General features: G+C 34.7%; 1 protein-coding gene and 1 pseudogene across 1 annotated transcript in view; one reads left to right on the top strand and one right to left on the bottom strand.

Moving 5' to 3' along the window:
* The window catches only part of PPM1D (protein phosphatase, Mg2+/Mn2+ dependent 1D), a 45,419-nt gene that overhangs the window by 18,062 nt on the left and 12,700 nt on the right, over positions 1-14,657 (bottom strand). The window contains exons 2-3 of the mRNA XM_011375028.2: positions 9,790-10,018; positions 1,499-1,623 (exon numbers count right to left, since the gene is read on the bottom strand). Of these exons, the coding sequence (XP_011373330.1) occupies positions 1,499-1,623; positions 9,790-10,018 (354 nt within the window). The remainder of the gene's footprint in view (positions 1-1,498; positions 1,624-9,789; positions 10,019-14,657) is intronic.
* On the top strand, positions 35-151 carry LOC111729447 (annotated as a pseudogene).

Raw genomic sequence — 14,657 nt, 5'->3', positions numbered from 1 at the left:
TCCTTCATGACACTTTTTAAAATAATTTTCTCATCTATAGCCATGCCACCCTGAACAAGCCCGATCCCGTCTGATCTTGGAAGCTAAGCAGGGTCAGGCTTGGTTAGTACTTGAATGGGAGACCACCTAGGAAGACCAGGTGCTTCCTAGGGGGCGTAAAAAATGAAAAATAAGGGATTGTAAGCTGACAAGGTCCTTGCAATCTGTGAGGTCAACCAAGGGTTGCCTCCCTAAAATAATAATAATAATTTTTTCATTTGTTTGCTTATTATCTATTTCCTCTCCTAGATTATAGATTGGGAATATATGCATTTGATCACCCAAGATGAACAAGAGATAGCAGTATGTAGAAAGATCTTTTGAAAATGCAAATCAGATGTTAGCCCTTAGCCTAATATCCTTCAATGCTTCCCATTACACTTAGATTGGAATTCAAACATCTGCCATGGTGTTGCCCAGGTCTGCCTCATTAACTCTAACCTTTCGATAATTCCCAGACTATGTCAAGCTCTTTCCCAATTCAGGATCCATGCCTGGACTATTCTTCAACAGATTCTTCACAAGAATAAGCTCCTTCTCAGCCATCAAATCTCACCTAAAAAAACCTTCCTAAAGGAGCATTTCTATCACACTGTCTAAACTAGTTTTTCCCCTTTTAAATTATTGTTTAACACAGGACTCTGTTTCTTTCTTTCATGGTATTTCCTAATCTGTAATTATTTCATTTACAAGCTTACTTCTTTACTGCCTGTCTCCCCAACTAGTCTTGCTCCATGGGGGCAGACAGGGTATATCTGTATTATCTCACCAAAGCATGACACAGTGCCTGGAACCAAGTTAGTACTCAAGTGTTTGTGAGAGGAAAGAAGAGAAGGAAAAAATTGGTGCTTTATAAGAGAAATTTTCTGTAGAAGAAAATTACTAGCATATCCAAGGTAAGATATTTCTATAGCTATAACCTTCTAGCCTTCATTCCAAAACCAGGTAGGCCAGGAAATAACTATTTTTATTTTGTCATGGGCAATATACTTTGCTACCTTAAAAAAAAAAAAAGAGCTTTGGAGACTTTTGTTTTAGTACTTTAATGCCAGTTTATTATTTTTTTCATACTATATATACATAATTTTTTAACATTTTATTTTTTTATTTTCCCCCTCCCTGGAGACTCTTAAGAGAAATATAAAGGGCTGAAGTAGGGAAGGACATTTAGAAATAGTTTTAAGGGTAACATTAAGCCTAAGCATACACATACTTCCCTAAGTATAGATGGGAATTAGCAAAACATTGAACATGACTCATGATCAAAGAGCAACTGGCATGGAAATCCATACTCCAATCTTCCCCTCAATTAGGTTTTACAGCACTTGATATAATATCATCATATTTCCACGCCCATTATGTACTAAATGAGGGTTTAATTCTCAATCTCCTCTTTTATTTTACCATCATATATTATAGAAAAATCAATATGATTTCACCAAATTTAAGTTGTACTTACCAAGTGCTCTTGCAACCGCCAGAAAAGGAATCTGGTCAATAACTGTGCTCCTTCTAATAGGTCCATTATGAGTAAGCCGAGGTCGTTTCCAAACTACACGATTCACTCCAGACTTGTTCATGACACTAAAAAACAGAGTTCAAATAAATAGTCTAAATGACTAACACATGAAAACTAACATAGCTCAATGTGTTAAATAACTGATAAAATCAGATTGTATTATCATAAAATAATGACATCTGTTTCAGATACAAAGATGTATAAGCCAAAGTTCCTGTTCAGAGAGGAAAAACAAAATAGGGTTATTAAGATGAGAATTTGGAAATTACTGATGTAGGCTAGAAAGAATGAAATGGAAGTAATGGAAGAAAAATGAGGAGATATCATGTCAAAAAAAAAACCAAGATAACTGGAAATATTGAGGGAGGAAGAAGAAAGAGGTTATAAATAGAGAGGGATTAAATAATGATTTAAAAAATTGAAAAGCAGTCTACGGCCATGCCACCCTGAACAAGCCAGATCCTGTCTGATCTCTACTTGGATGGGAGACCACCTAGAAAGACCAGGTGCTGTAGGGGTACAAAAATGAAAACAAAAAAATAAGGGATTGTAATCTGACAAGGTCCTTGCAATCTGTGAGGTCAACCAAGGGTTGCCTCGCAAAAAAAAAAAAAAAAAAAAAATATATATATATATATATATATAGAGAGAGAGAGAGAGAGAGAGAGAGAGAAGTAAAGATATAAAGTTTTTGAGAAATTTGAGGGTACTCAAAACAGAACTTCAGTTTTAATATTTTTGACTTGAGGAATTAATAGGCAGTGCTTCAATAAAAATACGTATTTAGGTATTTCTGTAATTAAAAGTGTGAGATTAGACTTTGGAAACAATTGTAAAGATGTAGGCTTAAGAGTTAGCAGATTAAGAAAACTGTCCTAGAAATTTGACACAGGAGCAGCAGAAATCTGTAATTAGTATACAGAGGAGTTAGTATATTCTAGGTTGCCTAAAACATGGAAATATGGTCAAGTCTTGGAGGAAATAAAGTAATAATAATAAAAAAACAAGAAACAGTCTCTCAACCTGTGCCTGGTATGATTGAAATGGGAAGCTGAACGAACCTTAAATCAATTTAGTCATAATCTGCCTGCTTTAAAAAATTTTAAAAAAAAAAAGAGAAGAAAAACGTTCCTCTGGAAGGCTAGAAAAGTTTAGGGAAAGAGTGACAAATAGCATTTCCAAGAAACGATATTAGTGTACCTGATAACAAGTCCATCTGACAGATACATTCATGTAAGACAGAAGTTGATTCCCAAGACTCTCAAAGATAGATGGCATTAAGATATTCTAGCTAAGTGTTCTCACTCACGTCCCACGTGTACCCAGAAACCCTTTGATTATAATCTGAAATTTTATTTCATCTATAGCAGGTCAGCTGACAATATGTGATCTTCTTGTCAGTTACTTTTCTCATTATTAACAAGTACTATGACATCCTGATGTCCTGACATGTGAGTCTCTTATTAATTTGTTATGTTGAATTTGAGTAGCATGACTCTATCCCACTAAACTTGATAAACATTAAAACTAAACTGGCTTCGAGATATGGAAAATGAAGACAAGACAAATAATGGTGACTACCTCCAAATGAATGTCACTGAAATGCTATACACCTCAGCAACAGCCAGCTGATTAACCTCTATCTATGGCTTTTATATCTCTGCTCTAACTCGAAGGAATGATGATAATAGAAGAAATAACAAATGGAATAAAAGTCTTAAGAGAAGCAAAATAAAGGCATGAACCTTATAAATGAGAAAAAAACAATCTTCGTTGGAACAAAAAAACCATGAATATGAGAGGAGAATAGCCTCAATCTTCTTTCTAAAGTAGAAAACAATCTCGTCTGATGAAGGCAGGCCAGGATATTTGAGCAGCTGTTTCATGAAACTTCCTGCAATGATAAAAATGTTTACTCTGCATTGTCCAATACAGTAGCCACTAGCCATGTGTGGCTACTGAGCACTGTAAATGTGGCTAGTGCAAATGAGAAGTTGAATTTTTAATTGTTTACTTAATTTATATTTAAATTTAAATAAATGTAGCTAGTGGTGACTACCAGATAGCACAAGTGGAGGAATGAAGCATGTACAGAATTATCTGAAAATGCTGTCAATGTTAACACAGAAGAGAAATTCAAGAGAGATGCTCATTTACTATCCCTTTTAAGAACCACTTAATTAGCAGTTCAACATTATTCTAGGTCATAACAAGAGTAAAAATATCAAAGGCAGTCTTATATTATGCTTTCTTCAATGCGGATCCTCAAAAAGAAAACTAGAGAGTAAAGATTAAATGTACCATTCAGAAGCATCTATGACACATAAGAGTTACAGGAAGAGACATCAACATTCTGCCTTCTTAACACCTTAAGCCCTATTGTCCTTTTCCTAAACCTGCTCCCTAAAAAAAATAAGATTTAATACTTAAGTAATTATAGAAGCTACTCAAATTGCTTCCAATAATAACTACTAGGAGCCTTCCTGATACTTAATATTAAAAAACAACTAAATCCTATGAGGCACTAGTTAAAACAAAGTTTTAAATCCAGAATCAAAAAAACAAAGCAATGTTATAAAAAATGCTGCTTTTATTGCACTCCTCGCTGTTGTCCTGTATGATTAAAAGGCATACACACGCACACACTACATACGCACATGCAGGCACACACACACACAGAGGCATACACAAAGAAACAGCCTGATATGCAGAAAGCTGACTGAGCAGCAACAGAAGGCTGGAAAAACAGAGCACTGGCCAACTGCCTAGGGTGACACAGAGGGACAGGAGGAAATAACTTATAATAAAACAGCTCAATTTGTGCAGAAAGACACCTGCTCCCAAATGACAAAGAGCATCTGTCCAACTATCCAGATGGTATTTTAAGAGATAAGACAAAAAACATAAACTCTATTTATTAAAATCAAAATATAATTTAAAACTTCATATAGAAAAATAAAGCAAGAATAGTCAAGAAAAATATTTTTTAAAAGATTAATGAGAAGGGATGAGGCCTACCAATGTTAAAAATTATAATAAAGCCTCAATTAAAAAAAGTATGGTACTGGTATATGAACATACAGTATAAAAAAATAAAAGACCAGAAAAAGAACCAAATATATCCAAAAGTTCAGTTTATAATTACAAAGCCCACTTTGCATGACTACCAGCAGTGGTCTCAGATACAGACTGACCATCACACTCATAGGATCAAATACCGTATGTAGCATGAAACCAGGCTCGTTTAACTTTGTGGGATACAGGACAGGAAACACAGCATGACAGCAAGCAGCTTCAGTCATACTATCTTCAGCAGTGATCCTTAAAGAAATCCAGGAGCCATGCTATAGTCCCCCCCACCCCTAGTAAGCATCACATGCCACAGGTTAAGTTTCATATGCCTTAGGAATCAGTGTCTTATAATAGCCCTGACTTCCTGGCCCCTATACAAATCAACCTGCATGTACACAGGGCAACTAAGGTCTGTGCTTCCCAAGAGAAATTTATAATATAGTACATTCGAAATCTTCCCTATCCAGATACAGCTCCACTCAAGGATCATTCTTCGATAAGGAATATTGCCTTTTAACAGAGGTGACATTCCATATTTATCTTAACCAGAGAAACAGTATTAGAAAAGGGTAAACTCAATGTCATCTTCCCAGTAAAAGATTTTTATGTCAGTAATTAAAGATGTATAACTGTTCAAGTGGTTACTAGTGGTCATTGAGAAAAAAAAAATAACTTGTATGCCTACAGCTTGGATTTTAAAATTCCAGAGAGACTGATTAAAATGTAAAAGATGAAACCATTCAAGTAACAGAAACATGGTTCTCACAAAACATGGTTCAGGAGCCTCTGGGAGTCCTCCAGACCTTTTCAGGGGGTCTGCAAGGTCAAAATTATCTTCATAATAAGACTATATATATACAGTGGAGTTTTTGAGAGGTTACATGACTTGATACGCTAGTATATTATAAAACGTGTTAATATTTGGATGATCTGTATAACTCAGCAAACCAGCATTTTACAAATGACCAATGCCTATGTCACAAAATCATGTATGGGACTATATACTACATGATTTCCAACTAAATGACATCTTGGAAAAGGCAAAACTATGTAAACAATAACAAGACCAGTGGTTGCCAGGAGTAAGGTAGGAAGGGATAAATAGGCAGAACACAGAGCATTTTAGGACAGTGAAATTATTCTATATGATGACATAACAGTAAATACATGTCATTAGACATTTGTCAAAACTCTAGAATGTACACCACCAAGAGCAAACCTAATGTAAATTATGGACTTTGGGTGATAATGATCTGTCAAAGTAGGGTCACAGATTCTATCAAATGTACCACTCTGGCACAGGATGTTGATAGTGGGAAAGGCTGTGCATGTAGGACAAGGCAGGAAGCATATGGGAACTCTCTGGTACTTTCCACTCCATTTTGCTGTGAACCTAAAATTGCTCTGAAAAATAAAGTCTATTAATTTTTAAAAATGTATGGATTAAAAAAAAAATCACTTAACCAATGGCTCTTAATTGATATACCTATGGCTCTTAATTTAAGAATATGAAAAGGTCACTGATAGGATTTTAGATACCACACTATTAACTTTTAAGAAACTACCACTTCTTGAGTTTTGAAATAGTATCAAAGAAGAATAACCCCCAACATATTGAAAAGCCATTAAAATACTCCTTTTTCCAACTACATATCTATGTAAGACCAGATTTTACTTCAGATACTGTAGCCAAAATAACATATCACAACAGATTGAATGCAGAAACAGATATGAGAATCTAGATGTCACCTATTCAGCCAGACATTAAAGAGACTTATAAAAATATAAAACAATGCCAATCCTCTGACTAAACGTTTGTTTTGGAAAATAGCTATTTTTTTCATAAAAAATATTCTTTATGTTAATACATTATGAGTTTAACTTTTTTTTAACTTTATTAGTTTCATGTATACAGTATATTGGTTAGACATTTACATAGTTTATAAAATGATCCCACTAACTGCTCTTTCTCTTCTCTGGCTCTCCGCCTACCCATTACACATTAATGCTAACTGCATTTCCATCCCCGTGACCATCTATGAACTAATTTGTACTTCTTTAACTCTTCACCCCATTCTTCCAGCCCCCCAAACCTCCTCCTCTCTGGCCATCACCAAACTATCCTCTATATTTGTGAGTCTGTTTCTGATTAGTTCTTTCTGATCCTTAGATTCCACATATAAGTGAAATCTGACTTATTTCACTCAGCATAATAACCTCAAGGTCCATCCATGTCACTGCAAATGGTAGGATTTCATTGTTTTTTAAATGGCTAAATAATATTCCATTGTATATATGAACCATAACTTCTTTATCCAATCGTCTGTTGATGGGTATTTAGGTTGCTTCCATGGCTTGGCTATCATAAATTGTGCTGCCATGAACATAGGGGTGCATAGATCTTTACGGATTATTGTTTTGGTTTTCTCTGGATAAATACTCAGAAATTCAATTGCTGGGTCAAAAGTTATATCCATTTTTAATTTTTTGAGACTGTTTCCCATAGTGGCTGTTCCAATTTGCAATTCCACCAACAGTGTATGAGAGTTCCCTTTTCTCCACATCTTCGCCAACACCTGTTGTTCTAACACCGTTATTGTTCAATGAATTAAAAAATAATTGAAAATGTGTCCATTTTAATTCTAAGATGATAAAATCAATACTCCACATATATTTTTATATATTTATATATATATATACATATATAAAGCTCCTTGAAGTCCTCAATTTTTAAGAATGGAAAGGGTTCGTAAGACCAAAAATATTTATAACTGCTGTACTAGAAGAAAATATAAAGGCTTTTTAATATCAGTGGGATAACTGTACGTATGGCACAGAAATTAAAAATCATAACAGAAGAGACTGACAAATTTAACTACATTAAAATAAACTTCCTTGTGGGAAAAAAATTCCAGGAGCATAATCAAAAGACAAACTGTGAAAACAATGCCTGAAACTCACATCATATGCATTAGACTAATTAATGTGGCTCCAACATATTAATAAAAAAAAGTTAATAACCTTTCCCCCAAATGAAGAAACAATATAAACAAATACAAAGAAAAGGAAACATAAATAGCTCTTAAACAAATAAAAAGATATTCAATCTTTCTCATAATATAAATTCAAATTAAATTATCATTGATATTCCTTTTTTAAACTTAAACTTGGATATGATCAAGAAGTTCTACACAAGGGCATCCACATACACTGCTGATAGAAGTATAAAAACTTAAAAAAAAAAGAAGTATAACAACTCTCATAGAGACAAATATTTATCAATATTCAAAACACTCCTCTTTGGCCCATCAATTCTACTTCTAGGAAATGATCCTACAAATATACTTGCACAGTACAAAAAGATGAACGTGCAGGATTTTTTTTACAATAGCATTTGTAATACAAAAAAAAAATTAAAGTATCCTTCAACAAGAGACTAGTTAAATAAATGATGGTATATCCATCCATACATGGAACAGTTTCATATTTGACTGTATATGAGTATCTCTCTATTGAAGGATATACATAATACTGGTTTCTTGTAAGTGGAGGGGAATTGGGTGGCCCTGTGGGAGAGTAGGAATTTAGAAATCCTCTATAGCATATTATCTTATGCTAAATTTTAGCCGAAAGCTACCATTAAAAAAGTGTGTGCATGTGTAGAAGATGTATAAGTAAATCATTATTCAGAAAATTGTTAACATTTGGTGTATTCCTATCTTGTTTTTATTTCTCTACACAGTTGAGATTACACCATAAATATAATTTTATATCCTACTTATTTTGTGACCAATAGGCATTCTCCTATTATTAAAAATTCTCCATTATACGAGAGTTCATTATAGTACTCGACTTACGTTTGAAAATTTTCATAACACCATAATTTTAAAAAATTTTTAAAAATTTATCTATAAACATCATTTTAATGGTTATAACATATTCAATGTTATGAATATGTATTATAGTATACTTAACCATCTTCCAGCTGTTGGGACTTCAAGTTATTTCCAGTCTTTAACAGTCATTAAACATGCTGCAATCAATAACTCTTTTCAGATATTCTGGTCCACATTTCAGACTTCTTCTTTAGGTTCTTGAAATTATTGAGTCTCTAAACATTTAAAGCTACTGATATGTATTATATTCTATATAGGTCATACCAATTTATAATCTTACCACCAGGATATCCATTTCAACAAAAAGAGTAAAACCAGACTACCTCTCTGGTTTTTAATCTTTGCTAACCCAATAGAAGAATATAGAGTTTCATTTCAATAATGTTAAACATTTTGTCATGTTTATTACTTTTGCACTTTTGTTGTTGTTTTTCAAACTTTCTCTCCTTTATTCTATGTGGGGGTGGCAATGTTTTAGTGTTTTCCTTAGTGATTTTGTTTGAATTCCTTAGAGTTTAAGAATATTCTTTTCTCTAGTTTATTATTTTTCTGTAAAAGACAGTTCTGATTCAATAAAAGAGAGGAAAGTAATAATATCATGGTAAGGCTTTAGTTAGAATGATTATTTAGAAAACACTGGATTCTATTTAACTTGTCTCAGATTCAATTTTTACAAATTGGTATTGGGATAATTTTTAAATACTCTCATTATTCATTCCTTTGATTTTTAGAACAATCTTATATTTGTTTTTATCATAAAAATATCATGATGAAGTCAGTTTTAGTTAAACTATCTACATACTGAGATAATAAAGTTGACACAAAGAAAAGAAGAAAGGTGTACAGCACAAATGACTAGAAATCAAAGAAAAACGCTGAAGATTAATTCTAATAAAATTCTATTCCCAAAGCCAGATTCAAACTGTTCTACTCTGGAACTCTAAAGGCTGCTCTGTTCAGATTCTCAAGGTCATGTTGAACAATATTCATGTAAAAGGTTTCCAATAAATCCTTCTATGTGTTGTTCCTTGAGTCTTACTATAAAATGCTATTCTTTTTGGAGCCATTATCAGAAATAAAATAGTCAATTCAAAATAATGAGATAAATATAAATGCACATGGGTACCTTTTCAGGCAAACTAAAAACCTGTGATACCAAGAAAGTCACTTCATTAAAAGGGAGAATTAGGTCAATCTCCTTACTAAAGCAGAAAAGGACTAAATGGAACCAAGAGAGGAAAGACAAAACAGCACAATGATTACCTCCCACCAAGTCCTTCAATTCGTTCTCTTTCCTTGGGGAGTTCTGGCTTATGGTCCTGTGTTACTTCCACAGCTCTGACGAAATCGTCCTTCGGGTCATCCTGAATTCCAAGAACCACCCCTGAGTCACCCACATGAGCTACATACATCTTCATGCCTCGTATAATGACCACACTGGCAGTTGTCCCTGATGTGCTGGGAAGACCCGTCATCGTCTTTGGCCATTCTGCTGTAATAAGAAATAAAAATTTTACTTTTCCAGGTATCAACACTAATACTGTAACAGAATAAAAATAGCAACATATGCTGAATTGGCATGTTAAAATTTGAATTAACACTGGAAAGTTTTTAAGAAAAATATTCTGAAAGCTATTAAAGGCCTTATGTTAATCTCTTCATGAATATATTAATAAATTAATTTTATAAATAATACAATTACATTACTACCATCAAACCAATCCTAGGAGAAAAATATTAATGGATATACTTACTAGTTCAACATAAGTCTTAGCCCTAACTACATTTAGTGGCAAGGATGTGTTAAAGAGTTTTGATACTTTCATGTAGCATAAGTAGAGCCAGTAGCCCAGTACCTATTTATTAATATCTCTTCAAAAAGATTTTCAGAAAAAGCTATATGATTTTTTCCATCTTTATTGAAATATAATAGACAATTCGTTATTTGTATTTACATTGTACAATTCGAGTTTTCAATTATAGTTGGCATACAATAATATATGTTTTAGTTGCATAGCATAGTAATCAGAGATCTACATTAACTCATCACTCCACTAAATCTAGTACCCCTCTTCCCCTTTACATATTTATTACATTATTAACCATCTTCCCCATGCTACACTCTACATATCTATGTCTATTCTGCAACTATCCATTTGTACCTCTTAATCCCTTTGAGCTCTTCCCCTCCCCAAACCCTCTTCCATCTAGTATCTTTCAAAATATTCTCTGTATCTATAAGTTTATTTCCACTTTTTTTGTTGTTGTTGATTTTGTTCCTTAGATTCCACATGTAGGTGAAATCCTGAGAAATTTGTCTTTATCTGACCCATTTCATTCAGTGCAATACCGTCTAATCCATCAAGGCAATATCTTTTTCCATTCTCTTCCTTTTAGCCTGTGTCTTTTAATCTGAAATGAGTATCTTGTAGGCAGCACATATAGGGGTTTTGTTTTCTTACTCATTCAGCCACTCTATCTTTTGGTTGGAGCACTTAATTCTTTTCCATTTAAGGTTGACAGGAATGTAGTTATTACCAGTCTTTATTCCTGTTTTTGACACATGTTTTTTCTACTTAAATAGGTCCCTCCAACATTTCCTGTAATACTGGCTTGGTGATGGTAATTTCCTTTAGCTTATTTTTGTCTGGGAAGCTCTTTATCTGTCCTTCAACTTTAAATGATAGCTTTGCTGGATAAAGTATTCTTGGTTGTAGATCCTGGGTCTTCATCACGTTGGATATTTTGTGCCAAGCCCTTCTGTCCTGTATAGTTTCTTTTGAGAAATCAGCTGCCAGTCTTATGAGTGTTCCCTTATAAGTAATTATCTATTTTTCTCTAGCTGCTTTTAAGATTCTCTCTTTGTATTTAATCCTTGGCATTTTAATTATGATGTATCTTGGTGTAGCCTCTTTGGGATCCCGGTTTTGGGGACTCTCTGAGCATCCTGGGGTTTTATGTCTATTTCCTTCACCAGGTTAAGGAAGTTTTCCATCGTTATTTCTTCAAATAGCTCTTCAACGTCTTTTTTTCCCAGTACCCCTATGAAATGGATATTTTTACCTTTAATAGTGTCCCATAGGTTCCTTAAATTATTATTATAGTTTTGGCTTCGTTTTTCTTGCCATTCTGATTGAGTGTCCTTGGCTTTCCCATCCTCTATATAGGTCATTAGATCCTCTTCTTTATTCACTTTGTTTATTCCATTTAATATACTTCTCATCTCAGATAATGTGCTCTTCATTTCTGACTGGTTCACTTTTATAATTTCCATTTCCACTTTTACGTTTTTTATCTCTTCTTTGAAGTTCTCACTGAATTCATGTTCACTTAAAAACAGTGTTTTGAACTCTGCATTTGTTAGACTGCTTTACTCCATTTCTCAATCTCTGTTCTGTTCTCTCATATAGTTTCTGCTTCTTTGTCTTCCCATTTTGGCTGCCTTTCTGTGCCTGTTTCTATGTACTAAGCAAAGCTCTTAAGTCTCTCAGTCTTATTAGTGTGGCTTTACGTAATAGGTGTCCAGTGGCACAGTACTGAGAGGGGTTCAGCTGCAGGCCAAGTTTAGCCGCAGTCTATGCCCCTCCAGGACCACCTGTTAAGATTCAGCAAGCAATCCACAGATGCTGTGCTTACAGCTGCCACACCAGAAACTGAGGCCAGCTGCCACCAGTGTGAGTCTAGGTGCTGCTCAACAAGGGGCACCTTACTAAGTGAGGATAGACCTGGATGTGGCTTGGGCGGGGCCATGAGTTGGGGGAGGAGGAGTTTCAGGAAATCCTCTGGGCAGAGTGACCTCTGTTATCCAGTTTGATGACGTCTCCACTATGGCGGCATTGTCCAGCATACTGGAATGGAGGAGGGCTCAACAGAGGAACAATGGTTACTGCCAGCACTTCTGTACAGAGTGAGTCTCACCTTGGCCCTCACTCCAACAACTCAGCGTTCCTCTGAAAGTCCCCGGTGCCCCCTGCACAGCCGAACCGGCGCTGGTGCTCAGAGCAAGCAGGTACATCACCACAAAAGTCCGCTTGCAGACATGGCCCCTTTAAGAGGCATCTGCAATTCTGCTGCCACTGCCATAGCTTCAATACCACTCAGCCCCTTCGGACCGGCAGTATCACGTCCTCGCCCCATCCTACCTTCTGTCGTTGCAGGGTGACTTCTTAGTTCTCTCCTTACTTGCATGGCTTGTTCATCTAGATCCCAGGCAATTTTCCTTGCTGTCTGCTCCTTGTTTCTGTCGCAACTTTGATTCGGTTGCCAGAGGGATGAACAGAGCCTCTATCGACTACGCCATTTTTCCCTCCTTTTGTGATTTGTTTTTGAAATAACTTTTGAATAGTCAAGCCTAATAAACAGCATTTATTGAGTATTTACTGTGTACCAGGTTCTGTGCTAAGAACTTTACATGTATTATCTCAAGTAATATTTGAAACAAAACCATGGGATAGGTAAAATTATTCCCATTATTTTCATTTTGCAGATGAAGAAATCAATACTTTGAATGGTTAAAAAATTTGTTCACAATAACCCAAATATTTAAGTGGCAGAGACCCCCCCATATTTAATTATAAAATACATATTGACTAAATTCATTCATTTAAAAATTCTGAAATATTCTGTAATATTAAACTACAACTTATAGCTCAAGATAGCAGACTGAGTCCAAACACTGACATATTCTCCCACTGAATTCTCCCACTGAAAGGACAGAATTCTCCCACTGAAAAGACAGAATATAAATATTTGAAAAAGCCACAGCAGTCATCCAACAGAAAAGGATCATAAGCAAATCTGAGGAATTCTAGAAAGTTTAAACAAATGGTATTACATTGAGGAAAAATTCAGAATGCAAAACTTATAATCAGGAAAGAAAGCAGCATATCAGTTTTCCCCATTAACGGAGTCCCAGAAAAGCTCTAACTCAGAGGCAGTGGCAAAGGCTGAAGTGAAGGCATGAATGGATGGTAGAAGCTTGACAGATTAACTTAAAACTGTAGGAGCTAGATCAGTACCTAAAGTCTCTGCACAGTAAAAATGCGAAACATTTTAGTTCCTAAGATGCCACCAACTATGATACCCCTCTTAAGGAAAGTAGTGTATCTGTTGATAGGAGGAACATCAGAGTCCCAAAGGGGATGAGAGAATGAGAAGAAATATAAGTCCAAAAAGCTGAACAAGGTGCCACGCAACTTTCATGGCCACAAGGCTTCACTAATATATTCAAACTACTATATATCTTGCCTTTTTCAATATTATATATATTGAAAAGACATCTCTTGAACCCTACAGCGCATCTCCACATCCAATTCCACAGATGGACTCACCCTACAGAGTGCCCTGTTATTCACAGCAGAGGGCTGCTTGCAGTATATGAAATAAACTTCACGAATGTTTAGGGAACTCAAAACAGCTACCAATACTGATGAAAGGAGAAATTCATATAAACATACATACGCATATATACATTATGTAAAACCACTTGCAATACTAAGTGCTCAAATGTTATTTTTGTTGTTACAACCATTATTTAAGAAAAGCAAACAGCCTGAGAGGCACCAAGGAGTATGCAAAAAGAAAATGGCCCCCCAATAAAACATTTATGGAAAAATCAAAAGAATCTATAGAAAGATTATTGGAATTGATAAAGTTATTGGATATAAATATTGTTATACAACACATCAATTCTATTTCTGTAAACAGGCCAAGAAAAATTACGAAATACAGCTTAAAAAAGTGATACCATTCACAATAGCAGCAAAAGGTATATCTTGGAACAATGCTAATAAATCTCTACTAAGATCTTTATAGAAAAGCTGTAAACCAGTGGACCAATAGAAAAGAATGAGTACAGAAACAAACATATGCATATTTAGACACTTAACATATGAACAGTGGAGAAAGGATAGGCATTCAATAAATAAAATTGGGACCAAAAAAAAAATCTTTGGGTCCTTGATGGCAAACCCAAAACATCAACTCTAAGAACATTAACGACCTAACATGAAAAGCAAAGTTAAAATGCTTAGAAAATATATAGGAAGATATATTCATGATCTCAGGGTAGGGAAGGATTTTCTAAAGACAAAGACTGGACTAGCAATATAAAGAAAATAATTGTGAAGTTG

The sequence above is a fragment of the Pteropus vampyrus genome, unplaced genomic scaffold, assembly GCF_000151845.1.
Source record: "Pteropus vampyrus isolate Shadow unplaced genomic scaffold, Pvam_2.0 Scaffold261, whole genome shotgun sequence".
Lineage (NCBI taxonomy): Eukaryota > Metazoa > Chordata > Mammalia > Chiroptera > Pteropodidae > Pteropus > Pteropus vampyrus.
The sequence above is the reverse complement of the archived record's forward strand: the minus strand, read 5'-3'. Positions and strand labels throughout refer to the sequence as shown.